Raw genomic sequence first — 19,988 nt, 5'->3', positions numbered from 1 at the left:
GCTTCAAGTCCCAGCAAAAAAAAAAAAATCACAGCATAACCACCATAAACCTTTAACTGGTCCTGGAATAATGGTTATTGAAACACAGATAACCACACTAACCTTTTGCTCTAAAAAATAAAATTTTTGAAAGACTGTACATCTTTATAATACTGAACTCCAGTTACTGCAAGACAAACACAAAGGGGAGAGAAATGGGATTAATTTGCCTTTAATTTTCAGTACTGTATATTACAAATACAGATCAGTTTTACCCATGCAGGTTTTCTTTGTGGGTGTCGTGTAATTGCATAGCAACTGAAATTCAGGAAGAGCCTCTTCATACTTTGTATAACTGAGGTTTTAACAGAACATACAAGCAGTTATCAGTAGAAGATTAAATGAAACTGAGCCTTTATTTTGTATGGGAAAGAAACAAAAAACCAAAAAAAAAAAAAAAAAACAAAAAAGTGTCTAAACCTTTATTATTCATAACCTACATTTTTTTTTTTCAAATTAGACTTTTTACATTTTATGTCACAAAAAAAATTAAATTACCAGTATTTACACATATGTTTGATTCCAGTCTTAATGGAAGAAACAGGACAAACTGAAAACCCTCAGATGTTTCTATTTCAAGTCATTTCAGCTGCACGGCATCATGTGGAACACCTGCAGCCATTAGTGTAAGATTCACAATACATAAACAGGAGTAACCATTTGACTAGAGAAGATAGACAGATATGTACCATTGTGCTCAGCTGTTACAGTATGAACAAAGAATTCTTAGCACATATACAGCAATCTCATGCTTATAAAATACTGAAAGCCATTCTGATTTCACCTTGTATACTGATAAAATATGGGGGGAAAAAAAAACACAACTTAAAATGCTTAATAGTTGTAATTAAAGGAAATTTCCACTTTCACAAAAAAAAAAATAATTCAAAATCTCATCAGCTGGAACTTAATTGTGGATTTGTCACTTTTTTTAGCTGAGAGAAAAGCCATTATATTTGTCTATGAAGTTTCTTAATTTCAAGGATTTCAGAAACAGGTGTTGTGCTCTATTCCCTTTAAGGTAAAAGCCATTTTGCAGTATATCTAAAAGCTTAACTGAAAGTGGAAGCCACCTTTAAAATTATCTTGTTAAAAAACATAAGTGGTACATTTGACACATGGAACATGTACGATATTTCTGGGAGGAATATATATGGCATGTGCAGAAATACAGCAAATACAGTTTGAAAAATCAAAGCAATCATACTTTCCTAGGGCCCTGAGCTCCTGTGCACAGTGTGCTATGATTTCCAGAGGGACGAGATGTTTGACAGCTCACATACTATATACTGCACTTAATGCTTAAATTTAGTGATTTTAATTCGGCACCAGGGACCTTTCAATCATCCCTCCTCTTCCATTCATAGAGCACTTTTCATTGTGGGAACTAATAGTACAGCTTTAATGAATAAAGTGGGAGATAAAAAAGTGCAGGCATAGTTGGCACTTTTGAGGAGTGCCTGTGACATGTGAAACTGCCTTATTTTAACCCATGCAGCATTAGAAGATCAAAGCTGCGGGACAATCCAGGGGGCAGGGGACTGAAGATTTCATCATATGCTTGAAAAAGGGGTCCTGTACAGACCCGAAACATTGCACTTTTATGCAGTCATGTGATTAACTTGAATGAAACTTTTCAACATTATTTAACGGTCTATGGTGTGCTGGCAATATGTACATTGTTCCATGATGTTACCAGTTCACAGCTGGCTGTTCCTGCAGCACCTGTCTACCTCTTAGCCTACCACAGGAACATGTGTGATAGGAATTGTGTATAACAGTACAAGGGACACTTTTCATTCATTAGAAGTCCCGCCCATGGTGCAGATAAAAAAAAAAAAAAAAAAAAAAAATCACTAAATGCCACTAGACAGATTTGCGCTGAAATGTGCATTTTTAGACCAGCAAAACTCTCCAACTGAATAAACAGTTTGAATGAATTTTTCATGAAGCCCCTAAATAGATGGGTGGCCAACTTTAAATCTACATTTTGATAGATATCGCTCTGGAATATGTGCCAACATACTTTGTCCGCGAGCAGAAAATTAAGACATTCCAAAAGTGCAAAGAGCCATTAATGAATGTAAAAGGTTGTTCTGCATTAGTTACATAGAGAGGGGCAGCTGGTGCTGTGCCTACAAACAAGGAAACAGAAAAGATCTAGTTCGCAGGATGGATCATAGTAGTGTAACTAAAATCGTATAAATCTAATACACAGAACTAAGTGCAAAAGATGCAATTAGAATCTGGACAAAATGTTAAACACTCCTGCCGTTGCACATGCATGACCTGCTAAATCTAATCTAGGACAGAGCAACTGTTTCTGGTAAAATATGAAAAAAGTGTCAGTCTTAGGGTGACCATACACATTGCAACCTAATTGTACTATCTCAGCATAGTATCAAAACTATGCAACAAGAGCACAACCCCTAATCAAATCAATTATCATCCAATCAGGAAGACCCTTGTACTACATAGTCGTTAGTAGGCGACTATAGACTCAGATAGTACAGTGTATGGTCAGCTTTAGATGTCATGGTTTATGATTTGTCAGGAAAAAGAACTTTGGAAACCAAATTATAAATGTTCATAAACTACTTGGGGTACTCTAGCATGTCCCAACATACTTCAAATTGCCATATAAAAAAAAATAAATGTATATATGAGAAATTAACATGTAACGATGTTTACATGGTTTCATTTTTTTTCTGAACAATGCTTGAAAAATACAGAAGAGGTCAAGTGGATTTACAAAGGGACTCCAGGAGTTAAAAAATAGCTGTACATACTGTCTGGTAAAAAATAAATCAAATACTTCCTGGTAGTGAATAGTGTATACTTGAAGACTGATGAAATAGATGAGGGTTTTTTTTTTTTTTATCTTCAGATAAGACTCTTAATCTCCCTTTTGCAGTGAATAGGCAAAGTCAGTTCAACACACCAGGTTAAAAAAAATAATGACTGAAATAAAGATTCAAACCACAACATTTAGTTTATCTACATCCAGCTTAACAGTAACATTTATAATATATCAACAATAATTTTTTTAGCATTTTTTCGTAGGGTACCTTTTTATATGTTCTGATTATTTACATCTGTACAAGCAAAGCACACACTTCCAAGTGCACATATTTAATACAGTATTGACTATTTGCATTTACATTTCAACAATCTGGGAAAAAAAAAAAAGAAAAAAAAAAAAAAAAGAAGAAGATCAATCGTTTAGATCTTAAAGGTATATTACAAAAACTGTTGCTATTTCCTGTACAACAGTGGTATTACTCAGGTCAGTCATAACAGAGATACACACTGAAACCAAGTAATTTTGTATTTCACTCATGCTAACCCACATAGAAGGGGGTCAGACTTAATTAAATCTAAGCTGTCTTATACAAAAGTTAAGGCAAAGTCATTTTCAAGTTTAAATAAAATTCAAGTTTTTTTTTTTCTTTTTTTAAATATTGGATGGAAATATTTGTCTTTAAAAAAAAAAAAAAAAAAATCATAAAAACAAAACACCCCCCCAGCTCTTCTTCACGCTGCCTAAACCCTATGAACCATGCAGGTTCATCAGGCAGCGCAATAAAACAAATCAAAGAAAAAAAAATCCAAAAAAAAGCACACTTGGAAAAAATATGTACCCTACAGCGTAAACTTTTCGCTGTTTTGAATACTTTTTACACATTTCAAAATAAAAATAATTTAGATTCTTCTTTATGCGAAACATGCTAAATTTAGTGCATCCTTGTCCTTCAAAAAGTATAATAGTGTGTACAACTTTCAATAAATCTTTATTCCCAAGGCGTTTACGATGACATCTCCCTCCCATGACTTTAATATATAAATATATATTTATATACGGACAGGTTATCAGACTTCCTTTCCAAACCAAACGGAAAAAGTTCATGGCCACTGGGAGACATCACCTACATAGTTTCCCTTGGTGCAGCATTACTTAGAAAAAAAAAATCTAAAAAAAAAAGTTGGAAAATGGGAGATTAAAAAAAAAACAAAAAAAAAAAACCAGGAGAGAATGAGCAAAACAATTATGTGCATGAACTCCGCCCTGTTAGTTGATTAGGAATCATGTGCTTTGATATTATCTAGAATATTAACTGTTAGTTATTTCACAAATGTGCGACTGGAAATTGCTAGTAGCACGTTTAAGGGGAAAAAACCTAAAGAACTCCAGGTAACACTAATAATTTAGGTTTTGATGGAGGTAAGTTGGCTAACCTTGCATGTACAGACAAGCTGGCCAAAAAGCATCTTGCAACAGAACCAGTGCTGGTCACGATGCATGAATCAGTTGCAAGATTTGTTCAAAAGAGGTGAGCACATAGGCAGACCTTACCACCAACACCACAATAATAAAAAGGGTTTGAGGAAAAAAGATCCAAAATGCAGAAACAATAGGACTTGGCCCTAGTGTCAAGATTTGTGGAGTCCTGAGTTAAGCTTATCTACGACTGTGAGGAACTGTCAATATTAAGTTCTCCTCAATTTCCTTCCCTGGCTGTGGTAACTGGCATTGACAAAAGACTGTCTATTGACAATAAAGGCGGCCAAGACATGCCTCAGACTTGCACAGGCAGAATAAAGGGCAACAGTTAGAAAACTGCAACAGAATTTCACTGTTTTGGGGAGGGAATAATTGGGGGGGGTCCATGTCTATTTAAACTTTGTATAAAGAGTTCAACACTCCTCATCCAATACTAAATTAACGGTTTTGCAATGCTATCATTCATGCAGGTCTGTTTCTTAAAATTACTTTCTTGCATTAATGTTACTATTCTGCCACCAAATTACAGGACCCTTCGGCATCAACAAAAAGGGATTGGAGCTTGTGGGGAGGGAGTCCGGAAGGTTTTGTCTTGATATGAAACCCACTTGGCTTAAAGAGAAAAATACAACTTTGATAATTCATCTGAATGCCACAAGGTATTATATATTGGCATTCTTAAATGAGAACCTGAAAAAAAGCTGGACGTTGTTACAGATGTTCATAAACGACCCACTCTTATCCAGCGACTCATTCGGTGATAACATAGGTGGGCTATGCTCACTAAGAGGTGGCGTTCAGTTCTCACTTTTCCAAATGTTCTTACTGAGGAGACTTTAGGGGGCTTCCAGGTTCTTTGTTTCCCCGTTTTCCAATAGACAGAGGAGGTGGAGGCGACCTGCGACCCGATAGTCTCCTCTGGTCTTTGGGCCGTCCTGTGCTGGACTTTGCCGGAGGAGTGTCTCTGGTTTTCTCTATGGAAGGGTCAGTCACCTTCCCTTCAGCTTTAACACAAACAGCCACATTCTTCTGTTCTTTAGAAGGCTGCAAGTTAGGGCCATCCTTGCTTGTTCTCTGGCAGATCTCTGCGTAACTAGGTTTTCTCAGCTCCTAGTAAAACAAAAACCATGACTAAACATTATACTAAAATTTATGATGCAGTTTCAGGTTAAATGATGCAGCATGAATACTTACTGTAGCAGCTCCATTAACTTGAACAGATTTACTAGAAGTGTTAAGGGTAGTGGAAATCCTTTCAATAGTTGGAGACTCTTGCTGCTGCATATCCGCTACTTTAGAGTCACTGCATTCAAGAGAGAGATATGCATTTTAGCCATAAGAAATGTCACAACACCACCGTTCTAATGCCCTTTAACTGCAGGTTTACCCAGAAAACTATCAGGTGCACCAAGCCTCAGGATACATACATTTAATACATTGATTCTTAAAATGTGTCATTTCTGGAGCAACGCTAGTCAGATCTTTAGGTTGGACGTTTCAGGGTCTTGCCCTACTGCAGCCATTGTCACTGTTTGTTCAGGGTGGTGGCACATAGTATGAATACAGCTATAAATAACAAAAAAAATCTCAGCCACTTTTTAGAACTGCAGCTTTTAATAAAACTAAAAAAAAAATAAATAAATAAATAAATAAATAAAAAAGGCATTTCGATACACCTGTAAATTCCATATCCTGGGGTACAGTGCAGGATAAAGTCAGAGTATTCACAGACCCTCAGTTATAGGCTCGTACCTTCAGATGACTTGACACAAGCAAGCTTTCAAGGACACACCCACTGGATACCTCCCCTGTAACCCTACCCCACTTTGTGAATCATCGGTTTTGTACCAAGCAATGTAAAATAACCAAGAAATAGATGTGAGGGTCGAATGTATCCTGTACACCAAGGCATAGAATTTACAGGCAAGTAAAAATTCCTCTTAATCATCATTGTACAGGACACAAGCAGAGTATTAATAGACCCGGGGACATCCCCAAGCAATGAATGAGAAGGGTGGGCAACAACTGGGCAAACAGAACTGTGCCCAGTAGGTCTAACAGCAGCATACCATGTGAAATGTATCAAATTGGAAGGTATTTGTTGAGGAATTTTAAGTCCAGAATAAGAAAAATATTTCTGTTGGGCTTTGGTAGTGTGAAGTGGTTTGAAAAAAATAAATAAATCATTGGAACCTGTCTTATAGGGGCACTGGCATAACTACTCCCTGGGGCGTGGGATGGTTTAGGGCATTTTTCAAATCTGACTATCCTTGAACAGTCTTTGGTTGATTTAAGAGAAGAAAGTGGTAACGGGGTACAGATTTCAACTACATTTTGTACCCCCTTGAAGCCACCCTTTGAACCCACAGGTCTGGAATGTCTGTGACCCAGAGAGAAACTGTAACAGATGCCCGCCCCCTCTTAGGAGTGAGGGCACCCATTCATTGGGAAGAGGACTTGGTGGCCCAAGCCTTCTGCTGATAGGAAGGGCTGAACTTGAGCTTGGAAGTTGAAGCCTGGGTAAAGTGATTAGGTGCTCGCTTTGGCGAGGTAGAGGCTTCCAAGGAGGTTTTGGGATCTTCTGGCTATGGACGTAAAACTTTCCTGTGACATCTTTTATGAATTGGTCAAAAGCCTCCCCAAACAGACATCTTCCTTGAAAGGGCATACGTAATGTTCAGCTAATTTTAAGGTTTTATCGTGATGGTATCTAGTCCCAGCTAGGCTATCCAAAATGTATCCTGATGCTTCAGAGGCTGTGGCCTGGAGGGCTCAATGTATCATACCTGGTGGACTTGTCCCAAGGTCAGGTGTTATTGTACAAGGGTGCACAATCTTATTTTCAGTTACAATCTTCAATATCCAAAAATGGTCCCAAACAACTCTTAAATGAACCTATTGATAACATCCCCAAACACACACAAACTCCGATCTTTATGCTTTTCTGGCAGCTAAAATTTCATGAAGTGTAAACTTACCTTCATCATGTTGTATGAAAAACCAGTTGGCATATTGCGAGACAAGGAAGCCAAAATTTGAGAGGGTTGGGGACCCTTGGTTGCACTGGTTTTATGTGGTAGCAGGGTGATAGATGGTTTGCTCTTACGGTTCAGGTTCACCTGCCTGTCCTATAGATTACTGCTGACACCTCGGTTGCGGTTGCACTGAGGCAACTCAAGTCTTTGGGGCACATTACAACTATCAACATTCAAAGTGTATGGAGCCAGAGTACTTTCCTTTGTGTAAATACACTCTGCATATGTATCGATGAAGAACGGTATGTGAGCTCTGTTTTATATAGAAAACCGTACTACTGTTGAAAACCATTCAGTAAAAAATTGAAAAGAAAGGGTATACGTGTGAGGTGTCTTACAGGCAGCTTTAGCCACCCAGGCTTTAGGGCACAAGATTCTGTGCCAGTGAATGGAGATAAGGGTCATTCTGGAAATTTATCTCATGGCATGTTCTAGGGCAGGGGTCTCCAAACTATGGACCGCCAGTTGTTCAGGAACTACAATTCCCATCATGCCTAGTCATATCTGTGAATGTCAGTTTTACAATGCCTCATGGGACGTGTAGTTCAGCAACAGCTGGAGGGCCGTAGTTTGGAGAGCCCTGTTCTAGGGCATCCAGACAAAAAGGCAGAGTAGAAGGTAACTGGTCTGCTCTGTTAAAGCACGAACCCTGAAAATGGTCATGTTGGTTGTTTATCACCCTAGTTCAGTTAGCTATACTAAAATTACAGCCAGAGCTGGTTGCAGGGAGCTGGCAGGGCTTGCAAGAGTAAGAAGCCTTTAAGAGCGTCTTAAACTTTATATCTGCAGATTTCTTAAAAGGAGGAACATCATTAATAGGTACAGTGAGGCAGGGGCGGATCCAGAGTCTTGTCTCGGGAGGGGCACTGCCAGAAAATACGTTTTTTGTGGGCAATTTATCAGGGAAATGGCTGGTGTTGGCGCTTCAATCATCCTGGCACCATGGTTGTTATGGTGTCAGGATGATTGAAGCGCATTATTTCTATTATTACATTGTAGTATAAAATGAAATGGTTCAACTCACCATAATGCAGAATCAGTGTGGCACCCTGCCACACGTTGCGGATTGGCACCCTGCCACACGTTGCGGATTGTCAGTTTGCCACGTCACCTGCCACACCTTGCGGATTGTCACCTGCCACACCTTGTGGATTGTCAGTTTGCCACGTCACCTGCCACACCTTGCGGATTGTCACCTGCCACACGTTGCGGATTGTCACCTGCCACGTCACCTGCCACACCTTGTGGATTGTCACTTGCCTGCTAAGGTGGTGTTTTACTTGTCTTTTGCTGTCCCAGAATCAGGCAGCAGAGAGATAATGTAATCTCTCTGCTGCCCACGCTGCCTGCACAGTGAGGGCGGAAGTTACTGCAGGGATGGCGCGGGACGGTGAAAGATGATCTCATCTCTCTGCTCCTCCACCCCCCAGCTAGCTCACTCACACACACACACTGAGCCAACCGGCCCACCCGCCCGCAAACAGCGCTGCCCGGCCCACCCGCTCTCTCACCCACCCGTTGAGGCACCCGCTCTCACCCGCCCGGCAACACATTTCTCGGGGGTGGCAATTTGCCCCGTTGCGCGCCCCCCCCCCCCCCCCCCCCCCGGATCCACCCCTGCAGTGAAGTACAGGAATAGAACACAGTTTGCTGAACTCTATACAGTGGAAGAAAAAAAGGAGTTCACAAACGATTTTGCGAAGAGTGAAAATCCTTTCTGGAGTGATCCAATCATCACAGATTGTATATTCTATCTTTTCATGAATGGGGAATGTCTTTGAAGGTTTTACAGGTCTCTTTGTACCCAAAAGGGGCATTGAGGGGGAGAGGAATAAACAGCTACTGACACACTGCTATTTTAAAATGGTATCTGGGACTCAAGCAGTTAAAAAAAAAGAATCTAAGAATCTAAAAAAGATCTTATCACTACATTCTACATAGGGGACATATATGTAAATGGAATGGAGTAGATACCCCAGGAACCCAAAGTGAGGGGTTTCCCTTCAATAAAAAGGTGTCAGATTCTTTAACTTATTGAATATAACATGCTGGTTAATCTTGAAGGAAACCAGTCATGAGAAATGCAGTGGCTACTATTGTTGGCCTCTTTTAGAAACTACTAGATGTTTGGCCTTTCAAGCTGGACCTTTGGATTTTTTATATTATAAATCTGCAATTTTAGTTCAAAGTATCAAAGCTCAAGGGTCAGCAAAACAGGCTAACATTTTCAGAAGATAAACATTGCAAGCGCACCATTTCTCACAAAACAAGTTTCCTTTAAAAAAAAAAAAAAAAAACCTATAAAATGAATAAAGGATGATTTATTCTGTTTCAAAAAAGGCAGACTTACTCTGGTGATTGTGATGGAGATGGAGGACTCTGGTAGGTCACTGGCAGTGCAGTGGGAACCAGCAGTAATGGCTCTCTTGGAATCCCAGAAGGAATGGTGTTTGTACTTGCATCCACATTAACATTCTGCAACAGAGTTGAAAAAAATTTGCACTATAAGGTCACACATAACAAACCTCAGGACTCCCTCCTTGAGGAACCAACCACCCCTCCCTTCCCAAGGTAGTCTAGATTTTGAATGTTTTTAAAAAAAAGCAGCTCTCTATAAGAACAAGCATGGCTGACACCCCACAACTAATACATGAGACAAGCAAATTCAGCAATGCAGCAGCGACAGTCAAGATTGCCTTCTTTGTCCACAGAGGTGCTGTGCCAGGGTTAGACTGCTTAAAGCGGGAGTCCGGCAACCAATCTTTTTTTTTTTTTTTTAGGTCATTGAGACACTTTGCTAATCCCAAAATACTCCTCACAGTGTGGGTGTAATATTTCCACCTCTGTCTGTTTTCGTACTGAAGAATAACTTAAAAAATACGATGCTGTTTCCATCTTGCTTGTGGGCATGTGAAGCCCACAAGCATTGATTTCCGGGATGCAGTGAATGCTGTTCATTCACAGCTTGTTCACACGCATGATCATTGTTTCCGCACTGAATCTTGGGAAGCCTGACACTAAGCTCCCAGGAGACAGTGCGGCGCCGGGGAAAGGCAATAAACACGCTTACTCCCATGGGAGGAGAGACAGGAAGTGCCACAATAAAGTACAATATAAAGGTAATTACAGCGATAAAAAAAATGTTTGTGCGGCATTTGAGTGGCATCTATGCAATTAACTGAAGGGGGTAAGATTAAGTTAAAAATTTGAGTGGAACCCCGCTTTAAAATAAACTGATTTTTGTTGCCGAGGAGATTCACCCGCACAATCCTAATCACTAATGTCATGTTGAACAAAGAAAGGGTAATGAATAATTTTGAGCTGCCACTAGAAAAGGAAGAGAATAGGAATAGAAGCACAATCTTCCAATGGTGGACACTTGTGACAACAGTCTTATGCCCCGTACACACGGTTGGACATTGATCGGAAATTCCGACAACAAAATCCATGGATTTTTTCCCGACGGATGTTGGCTCAAACTTGTCTTGCATACACACGGTCGCACAAAGTTGTCAGAAAGTCTGATCGTTCTGAACGTGGTGACTTAAAACATGTACGTCGGGACTATAAACGGGGCAGTAGCCAATAGCTTTCGTTTCTTAATTTATTCTGAGCATGTGTGGCACTTTGTGCGTCGGATTTGTGTACACACGATCAGAATTTCCGACAACAGATTTCGTTGTCGGAAAATTTTATAGCAAGCTCTCAAACTTTGTGTGTCGGAAATTCCTATGGAAAATGTGTGATGAGCCTACACACGGTCAGAATTTCCGACAACAAGGTCCTATCACACATTTTCCAAAATCCTATCGTGTGTACAGGGCATAAGAGGGGGCTTTCCCTCACATTTGAAAGCTATCCTTTGACTTTCTGTACCGGCTACAGGACAAGAAGTGAAAGTAATTCTCCCTTATGGTAATCAGAAAACTGCTGTTCTAACCCTCCCCTATACTCTATTCAAAATAAAAAAAGATGAACTTTAGATATACTTTAAGAAGCGGCACAGCTTTTTTCTGCTCTCCTTTACAATGCACTGCTCTAAAATCATAATTGGGCAACAAACGATAAAATCAGGACAATGTAAAGAAAGCAGGATAAGCTAAAATCCACACCCAAACCAAGATTATTTCTATCAGAGTTTCAGCACTAGGAAGCAGAATCAATAATGATCATGGTCAATGCTGCTAGATCGACACTGGCAAGGCAGGTCCAGATGGGTCACTATTTCCCAGTGTGTTAAAGAGAAAGTAAATGTTGCCTCTTTTTTTTCATTCTGCTGACCTGCAAAGTAAAGGCATAATGTGCTAGTATGCATTGCATATTAGCACATTATGTGAAGATACCTGCAAATTAATTCTTCGTCGTCACCGCTGGAGGCCGCATCCATCTTTGCTGGTCTTCCTTCCGCCGGTCACGGCACAGGGCTCTGAAGAAACGGCACGGGCGGCCGTTCCTTCAGAGCGAATGCGCCAATGACGTCATCGGCGGCGTATACAGTAAATATCTCCTAAACTGTGCAAGTTTAAGAGATTTATAGGCTTAACTATAGGTACAAACAATCCAGGGAAGTTAAACATCCTCTTAAAATCTGCCCTTAGGACTTGTATTAAGAAACAGATTAATTATATACGCTGTGCTACTTGTAATTAATATAATACACACTATCAGTATAGAGATCAAACTGCTTGCTTGACTATTACATAAATCTATGTGAAACGATCAATGAATAAAATAAAACCATATAACTGTGTCTTAACAGTGCACCAAGTTAAATAGATAAAATGTATAAATAAATAACACAACTTGATTTAAAATGCTCCTATGTGGAGTATTGTGAAAAATGCTTATAAAATGCACAAATTAAAAAAGTGCTCCTATGCAAAGTGGTATTAAAGGTACTTTAATATGCGAATAAATCATGAAAAAAGTGTTCATGTGCATAAGTGATCAACAATGGTGTCTCTGGCGATCCTGCCAAGAAAAGTCCATAGGTCTCATAACTAAAAGAATAGTTCATAAATCACTGTGCTCATGCATAAACAAGTGTTATCCCAATATGTCATTTATGACCGAGGTGTGGAGAATCCATGTATCTCAAGACAATTCAACAGGTGGTTCCAACATGCAATGGTGTCATCACTCAGGTGCTCTCCTTAGGTAATGAACACTGTGTTCACTTAACCCAGTGTATTCCGGGACATCTTGACGTCATTGTGACGATGTCATCAACCTTAGCCGATACAGCCGGAGCAGTGAAAAGCAGCGACGACACCGACTTATTGCGGGGATCACGGTGAGTGCGGGGGAGGGAGCGGCGACATACGGGCAGTCGGAGTGGTGTACCAAATTAAATGCACCAAGCTGAAGAAGATACGAAATCCCTGTATCAAAGACATGTTGGGGAGGGGACGGGATGGCACAACAGGCAGTGTGTTTGCTGAGGAGGAGGCTCATACCACCCCGATACCAGTCTGCTATATAGCCGATCTCGCTTGTCAGAGTGGTGCACTGACGCACCTGTTCTGTGCGAGTAACCCTTAAGGGGATTTATTTTGTTTAATGAACTTTTTAAAAGCTTTATTGCACTATCAAGTTTTCTTATTTACATATACTGTTGAGAGTCATATTAAGGAGTCCAGGATCCTGGTACCATTAAGGAACCCAGAGGTGGCTCACAAGCGTGCATTGACTGAGCTTGGTTGCCAAGTCACACGCTCTGAGGTGAGCATTCATTACCTAAGGGGAGCATCTGAGTGATGACACCATAGCATGTTGGAACCACCTGTTGAATTGTCTTGAGATACATGGATCCTCCACACCTCGGTCATAAATTACTGTATTTATTGGCATATAACACTCACTTTTTCACCATGAAAATCGGGTGCAAATAGCGTGTGCGTGTTATACGCCAATACTTCAACTTTAACTGCCTCGGAGGGGACAGGGAAGGGGGCGGGACGAGCGCCATCAGATTACATACAGTGAGAAACTCCTGTTTACTTGGTGGCCTCTGTAATAGGAAGTCCCGTCTCCTGGGCCGCCATTGGACCACTGTTCTGTCTATCATAGGAGATTCTCACTGTATGTAATCTGCCTGCACTCGTCCTGCCCCCCTCCCTGTCCCCTCTAGGCTGCAGATGGGCATCGATCAGGCTGCACTGATGGTAATGTTGAGGCTGTTGCATTGATGGCACTTGTGAGGCTGCAGATAGGCACTGATCAGGCTGCATTGAGGGCAATGGTGAAGATGCAGATGGGCACTGATCCTTATTTTGCTTCAAAGTTCCTTATTTAAAATTTAAGTTTTTTTCCTGAAACTTCCCTCTTAAAATGAATGTGTGTGTTATACGCCTGTGCGTGTTATACGCCGATAAATACGGTACATATTGGGATAACACTTGTTTGCATGAGCACAGTGATTTATGAACTATTCCTTTAGTTTTGAGACCTATGGACTTTTCTTGGCAGGATAGTCAGAGACACCATTGTTGATCACTTATGCACATGAGCACTTTTTTCATGATTTATTCACATATTAATTTTAAGTACCTTTAATACCACTTTGCATAGGAGCACTTTTTTTTAATTTGTGCATTTTATAAGCATTTTTCACAATACTCCACATAGGAGCATTTTGAATCAAGTTTTGTTAATTTATACATTTTATCTATTTAACTTGGTGCACTGTTAAGACACAGTTATATAGTTTTATATTATTCCTTGATCGTTTCACATAGATTTATGTAACAGTCATGCAAGCAGTTTGATCTCTATACTGATAGAGTGTGTATTATATTAATTACAGGTAGCACAGCTTATATAATTAATCTATTTATCCTTGCCCGATTTATGCGACGTGTTCAACGCTAGCAGCTTACTTATTATTCATTTATTTATTTCACTAGCACTAGACTATTGGTGGCTCGCAGGATCCTTTTTGGTATTAAGAAACTGCACAGATAAAGACTAAGGGCCAGTTCAAACCACATGCAGCCCAGTGCGTTTTTTTCTGCATCAAAAACGCATGGAAAGTAGGTTATAGGGTTTTCAATGGCATAGTTCACACCAGTGCTTGCAGTGCACCGCAACACACTTTTTTTTTTTTTCCTTAAATAAGAAGAGGGGGGAAAAAAAATTAACTGTACTGCATCAAAAACGTACTGGAACACGTCACAAACACTCCTGCAGAAAAGCATCTGGAACACATCCGGACTGCGTTTCTATGGTGTGAACTGGCCCCAAGTGTTTTGAGGGTAAAAATTTTAAAATCATATATTCATTTTCACATTGTATTGCAATTACTTCTAGTCTCCTCAAGTTAGTCTGGACAAAACTAAAATTTGGGGACTTGTATTTACTGTGTCCGGTGAGTAGGCCTGGCTGTGTCACAAAAGCTAAAGAGTCTGCCTTCTGAACTACAGAGTGGTTTGATAGGAGAAGTTTCAAAAGGCAGAGTCCGCACAGGAACCAATGCTTGCAGACTGCACGGTACCTAGGAAAATGTAGTCCTTTGAAATGTAAATTAAGCAACAAAGCATGCAAGCAAATCAGAAGTTGTAGAATGATGGGCAGCAGACAGGCAGGACTCAACACATGAGATTTTTCAAGTAAGCTTATATTGGATTGTAAAGAAAAAAAAACTTGTTTGTATTGCTATTGCAATGCTGATGTTATAAAAATGAGTATACTGTGACCAGAGAACTCCTTTACAAGTCTCTCGTCTAAGAGCGAATCCTAACCCTTTAGGCTTTTAAGATACTGTCGTTTCTAGATCAGCAGGAAACAAAAGCAAAATCTTCAAAGTCAACCTTTGCTTTGGTCATGTAGGGCATAGCACAAACTGACTTGAATGGTGGTCCCCAGAGCTGCTAATACTTACCTAGCTGCTCCTCTTTGCTTCCCCCACAGTACTTTTTGTTCATCGAATTAAAAAGACATACATGGTACTTCTGGATATAGCAAAGCATTTGTCGCAGGTCTCTTCCACAAGGGTGGAAGGAGACCTCAGGCTTAGGCAAGTTTTAAGCTGCAGGGCTACTTCCACGAGCAAGTGAGGTACAAGTAAGCAGCCGAGAGCCATAGCATTAAAGTCAACCTGTTACTTCATCCACCATGGGCAAAGCACAGGTTCACTTCAATAATATAAACATTGTGGAGCAGTGTACAAATGCCACAGCACCTCTTGGTTCACACATGTTCAAACTGCACATTAGAAGCAGGTAATAACGGGTAAATTATACACCAACATGATCTACTAACATACTCATTAACAAAACAAATCCAGAAAATTTAGGATTGCCTATAATGGTTTTATATACACACTACAAGGCATTCTTAGAAGGGGTTGTAAACCATAGTGTTTTTCACCTTAATGCAACCTATGCATTAAGATGTAAACACCTGGCATTCACAGGCCCCCCAGTTTTACTTATCTGGGCCCTCCTCCTCAGCGGGGATGTGCTGTCCCCCTAGGGGGTCCCAGCTCTTGACTGGATAGATTGATAGCAGCGCAGCCATTGGCTCCCGCTGCTGTCAATTAAATCCAATGACAAGAGCGCCGGGGGGCGGGGCCGAGTCAGGCATTAGTGTCTGTGGACGCAAATGCTGGACTCAGGGGTGCGCCCGCAAGGTAACCCCCCTCAGGAGAGTGCTTCTCCTAGGGGATTATCCGATGAGGGAGGAGCCAAGAGAGCTGCCGGGGAACCCCAGAAGACGGTGTACGGGGCCACTCTGTGCAAAACGAGCAGCACAGTGGAGGTAATTATGATATATGTTATTTTTAAAAAATAAAAAATGATCCTTTACAATCACTTTAATGGTGTACTTACCTTTTCTTTTGATGTGCTTATCACCAAGCTTGAAAGTCTGCTTTCAAAAAAGTCATCTGGTTTTAGATTGCCAGCAGCACCAGGCAGAGGAGGGAAACTAGACAGTCCCAATTCAAAACTTGGAGATGGGGGCTTTATGGGTGGAGGGGACTGCGTTTGGCCTCTCTAAAAGGGAAAAAAAAAAAAAAAAAGTCAATGATTCAAGTATACAAATCCCATAAACAAGGTAGAAAGTGCATGCATATTTGAGGCCCTTACAATAAATCACAATAAATCGCAAAAGATGCACTTTTTTGGCTCCTTCAATTGTAACTATACTTAGTAGTCAACCAGTAAAATCGTTTTCCTGAGGCAAGGCACATAATATATGCTTATGTAAATCGGTACAACTGGATTATATGCAGCTACCTTCAAATGATCGGACACCAGCAAAGAAAGTCTGCATTAACATCCCCCTCACACACCCAGCTAGTTTACATTTGTAGCTAGCAAGAACAGAAAGGGGGGGTGTCTTGAGTACTGTACTGTTCTCCGGGAAAATAGATTTTACTAAAATGTCAAAAATCTTTTCCTGGTAGTACAGTACAGCATGATACAGGCTCCTTTGACTCTTTTGCTGCCACAGATGTTAAGGCAAACAGCAGGCATTCTAGCTGGCCATGTCAGTATGCCTTCTGTAGTCTAAATTCCCCACTTTTCTGCTATGTGCTTATAGTTGTTTCTGTAACCATGAACTTCTAAAACAGAACAGTCCCTCAAATGCTGCCAATTGGAAAAATCAGCTTTGATCACAACTACTATTCACCTAAACACTTCTGTGTTCAGTAATACTGAAGCATAGTGTTTACTGTCTTTCAGTTGAACAGGAAGTTGGTCATTCATGAGAGTACCTGCCACTGCAGAGAAGGAGACTGAGGGAATTTGTTCCCTCAATCTCCAAAGCTGAAATGAGAAGGGGTCTGTTTTGCACAACTATCATGTAACTTACAAAATCAGTAGAAACCGCTCCTGGACTCAAACCAAGCAAATTAGGCCCTCCAGATGCCATGGTAGAATTTACATGAAGTAGATTTCCTAATCTTCAAAAGGTAAAGAATAATGGAAAGGCCACTGCCCCACAGGACTTTGGTTTCAACAGCCATGCCCTTAAAACCAGTGACCAAAAAGCAGATTGGAACCTTCAAGGACAGGAATTAATCCTGCAAAATAGGCAAGGGAGTGGAAGAAAGAAGTAGAACAGGTTGAATTTATCCCACAGCGTCCCTAGAGCTACCCTGGCAAAAGCCTGAGGTTCCCTGGACTTGGAAACAAGTTTGCCTAGCTTGTTGTTGAATCTTGATGCCAGAAAATCCAAATCTGGCACTCCCCATACATGACAAAGGGCTTAAAATACCTCCAGAAGGACAGCCATTCCCTGGATGCAGATGCTAACGACTGAGAAAGCCCACATACAAATTTTCTATGCCTAAGATGTGAGCAGTGGACAGGGTCGGATTGTGAATTGCAGCCCATGTACATAAGTATTCACAGCCTTTGCTCAATACTTTGATGAAGCATCTTTGGCACAAATTACAGCCTTAAGTCTTTTTGAGTATGATGCTACAAGCTTAGCACACCTATTTTTGGGCAGTTTCTCCCATTTCAGATATCTCCAGAGATGTTCAATCGAGCATATGGGTTTTGGCCCAAATTTTTGAAGATGGGTTTCTATGCTTTGAAGCTGTCCCAAAATTGTCATTAAATAAACACTCCCTTTCTGCTTCTTCACTATTGGTAGGGGGATTTGGCAAGTATGACCCATTTTTTTTTTTTTGCAGATGATAAAAAAAAGTAAGTGCATGTATTTTTTGTAAAGCTCCACTTTAATGAAAAGCCACAGTGGTTATGAGGCAGTCTGTTGATAGAAGAATTTGGAAGACCATCCAAAGAAAGAGCTAGAACGAAAACCTGCATAAGAAAAAATCTCTTTGTTCATCACCTAAAGAGAAAAAAACTGAAGCTTGCTGGGAATTGTTATACAAGGGGGTGTCCCTGCAGCCTATTTTGTCAGTAAATTATCACCTGGAGAAAGCTGAATATAATTCAGTCAGCGATTAAAGAGCCTCTGCCCTGTAATATACGCCAAGGAAATGTACCTTTCTAAAAGAGAATATGGCTTCAGGCTCCAGTCAAGTGCTACAACATGTGTAATTGCCTAGGCATTTAGTCTCTACTGAAAGTAGGAGACCACACATCCAAACCACCATTTATAAAACGCACCATGTTAACATAGCTTTGTGTTACAATTGAACATATATTCTTTCACAGATTACAGCCTCACAACTTGGAATTGGCTTGTGAATGAAAGATACTTTGCTCACCCCTATACCAGTTGTGGTAGGAAATTGGTTTTCGATTACAGTATGCTAAATTTAATTTTTGAAGGTTAGCTCAAGTGTGCTGGGAAAAATTTTATGTCACAATTGTGACAGCATGCTAAATAGTTTTTTGGCTTTTTGCACACAAATATTTCAGCAAATATTTTGCATAATTGGGGTTTTCTATCATTTTGAACCATGTTTGATCATATCGCTATTCATAAAAGTGTTCTGAAACCGCTATTCTGAGTAAAGCTATAGGCAGGGTGAACTACTGCAGTTGGAATCACTAAGAAGTTTTAAAGAGGTTGTAAACCTCCATTTTCCTATAATAAGGCCTTACCTATAGGTACAGTAAATATCTCCTAAATGTGCGCCGTTTAGGAGATATTTGCTTTGTACTGCCCCAATGTCATTGCCCCTGCATGCTGTTTCTCCACTAGCAAGTGCCATGACTGGCAGCTCCTGTGCGCATGTGGTGGGTGACGTCACGTGACTCCGACCAGTCACAGAGCTGAAGTCCGTAGCCCCGAAAGGAAGAGGGGTGAACATGGATGTGGCCTCCAGCAGGGACAGCATGGGCTTCGTTTGCAGGCGTCACATAATGTGCTAGTATGTGATGCATACTAGCACATTATGCTTTTACTTTGCAAAGAACAAAAAAGTAAATCCCATCAGGGTTTACTTCCTCTTTAATACGAATAGTAGTCACCAAACCAACCCAATTCTAATCTAATTCATTCTTGCATGAAAATAATAAGCATGCATACTGAAAAATGTTTACTAGAACTCACCACAAACTTGTCATCCCTCTTCTTCCTAAAGCCATAAGATGTTTTCCTAAAGAAATATATAATAGACATTCAATACATTAAAACAGATACACCTGCTGTAAAGAAATGTGGCTATGTGCATCATAACCCCAAGCACCTGAATGGATTCTTGCACTAGATCATTTTATGTTGCAACAGACATCTCTTCTTCTTCCCTGCTATCCTAGCCCATCGCTTTAGGCATCACTGTCCTTTCTAAAACTATAGGCCAGCTCTTTAGGATGGTTTACACTGCTGCGGTGCGAATTTTGATCCTATTGTGCTGCAAATTTTCGTTGCGAATTCTTTGTGTTCTGGCGAATCTAATGCGATTCTACGGCAAATATTGCATTGAATTCGCATCACACACGGATCAAACTCGCACAGGAGCCTTTTTGTACGCAGCTTAGATTCGCAACGCATTAATGTGAACGGCACTAAGGGAAAACTATCTTACTTAAATGACTTGCGAATTTAAGTGATCGCTCAACGGCTCAAATTCACAATAGAATTTGCAGCAGTGTGAACCGGCCCTTACAGAGCTCTGCTGTCTTTCCATGCATGTCATTGTGGTTCTAGCTAGAAGTGATATTTGCAAATATGGGAGGGAAGAATATTAAAGTCTGGCAGGTGTG

The 19,988-nt window shown here is 40.4% G+C and overlaps 1 protein-coding gene across 1 annotated transcript in view; it reads right to left on the bottom strand.

Annotated features, from left to right (window-relative positions):
- Window positions 1-445: 445 nt before the first annotated feature.
- Window positions 446-19,988, bottom strand: part of LARP4B (La ribonucleoprotein 4B) — a 176,733-nt gene continuing 157,190 nt past the window's right edge. Inside the window, exons 15-19 of the mRNA XM_073632734.1 lie at window positions 19,336-19,381; window positions 16,185-16,349; window positions 9,707-9,831; window positions 5,516-5,624; window positions 446-5,431 (exon numbers count right to left, since the gene is read on the bottom strand). Coding sequence (XP_073488835.1) covers window positions 5,144-5,431; window positions 5,516-5,624; window positions 9,707-9,831; window positions 16,185-16,349; window positions 19,336-19,381 — 733 coding nt within the window. The 3' untranslated portion in view covers window positions 446-5,143. The remainder of the gene's footprint in view (window positions 5,432-5,515; window positions 5,625-9,706; window positions 9,832-16,184; window positions 16,350-19,335; window positions 19,382-19,988) is intronic.

This window comes from Aquarana catesbeiana, linkage group LG05 (genome assembly GCF_042186555.1).
Source record: "Aquarana catesbeiana isolate 2022-GZ linkage group LG05, ASM4218655v1, whole genome shotgun sequence".
Classification (NCBI taxonomy): Eukaryota; Metazoa; Chordata; class Amphibia; order Anura; family Ranidae; genus Aquarana; species Aquarana catesbeiana.
Note: the sequence above shows the minus strand (reverse complement) of the source record. Positions and strands in the feature narration are given on the sequence as shown.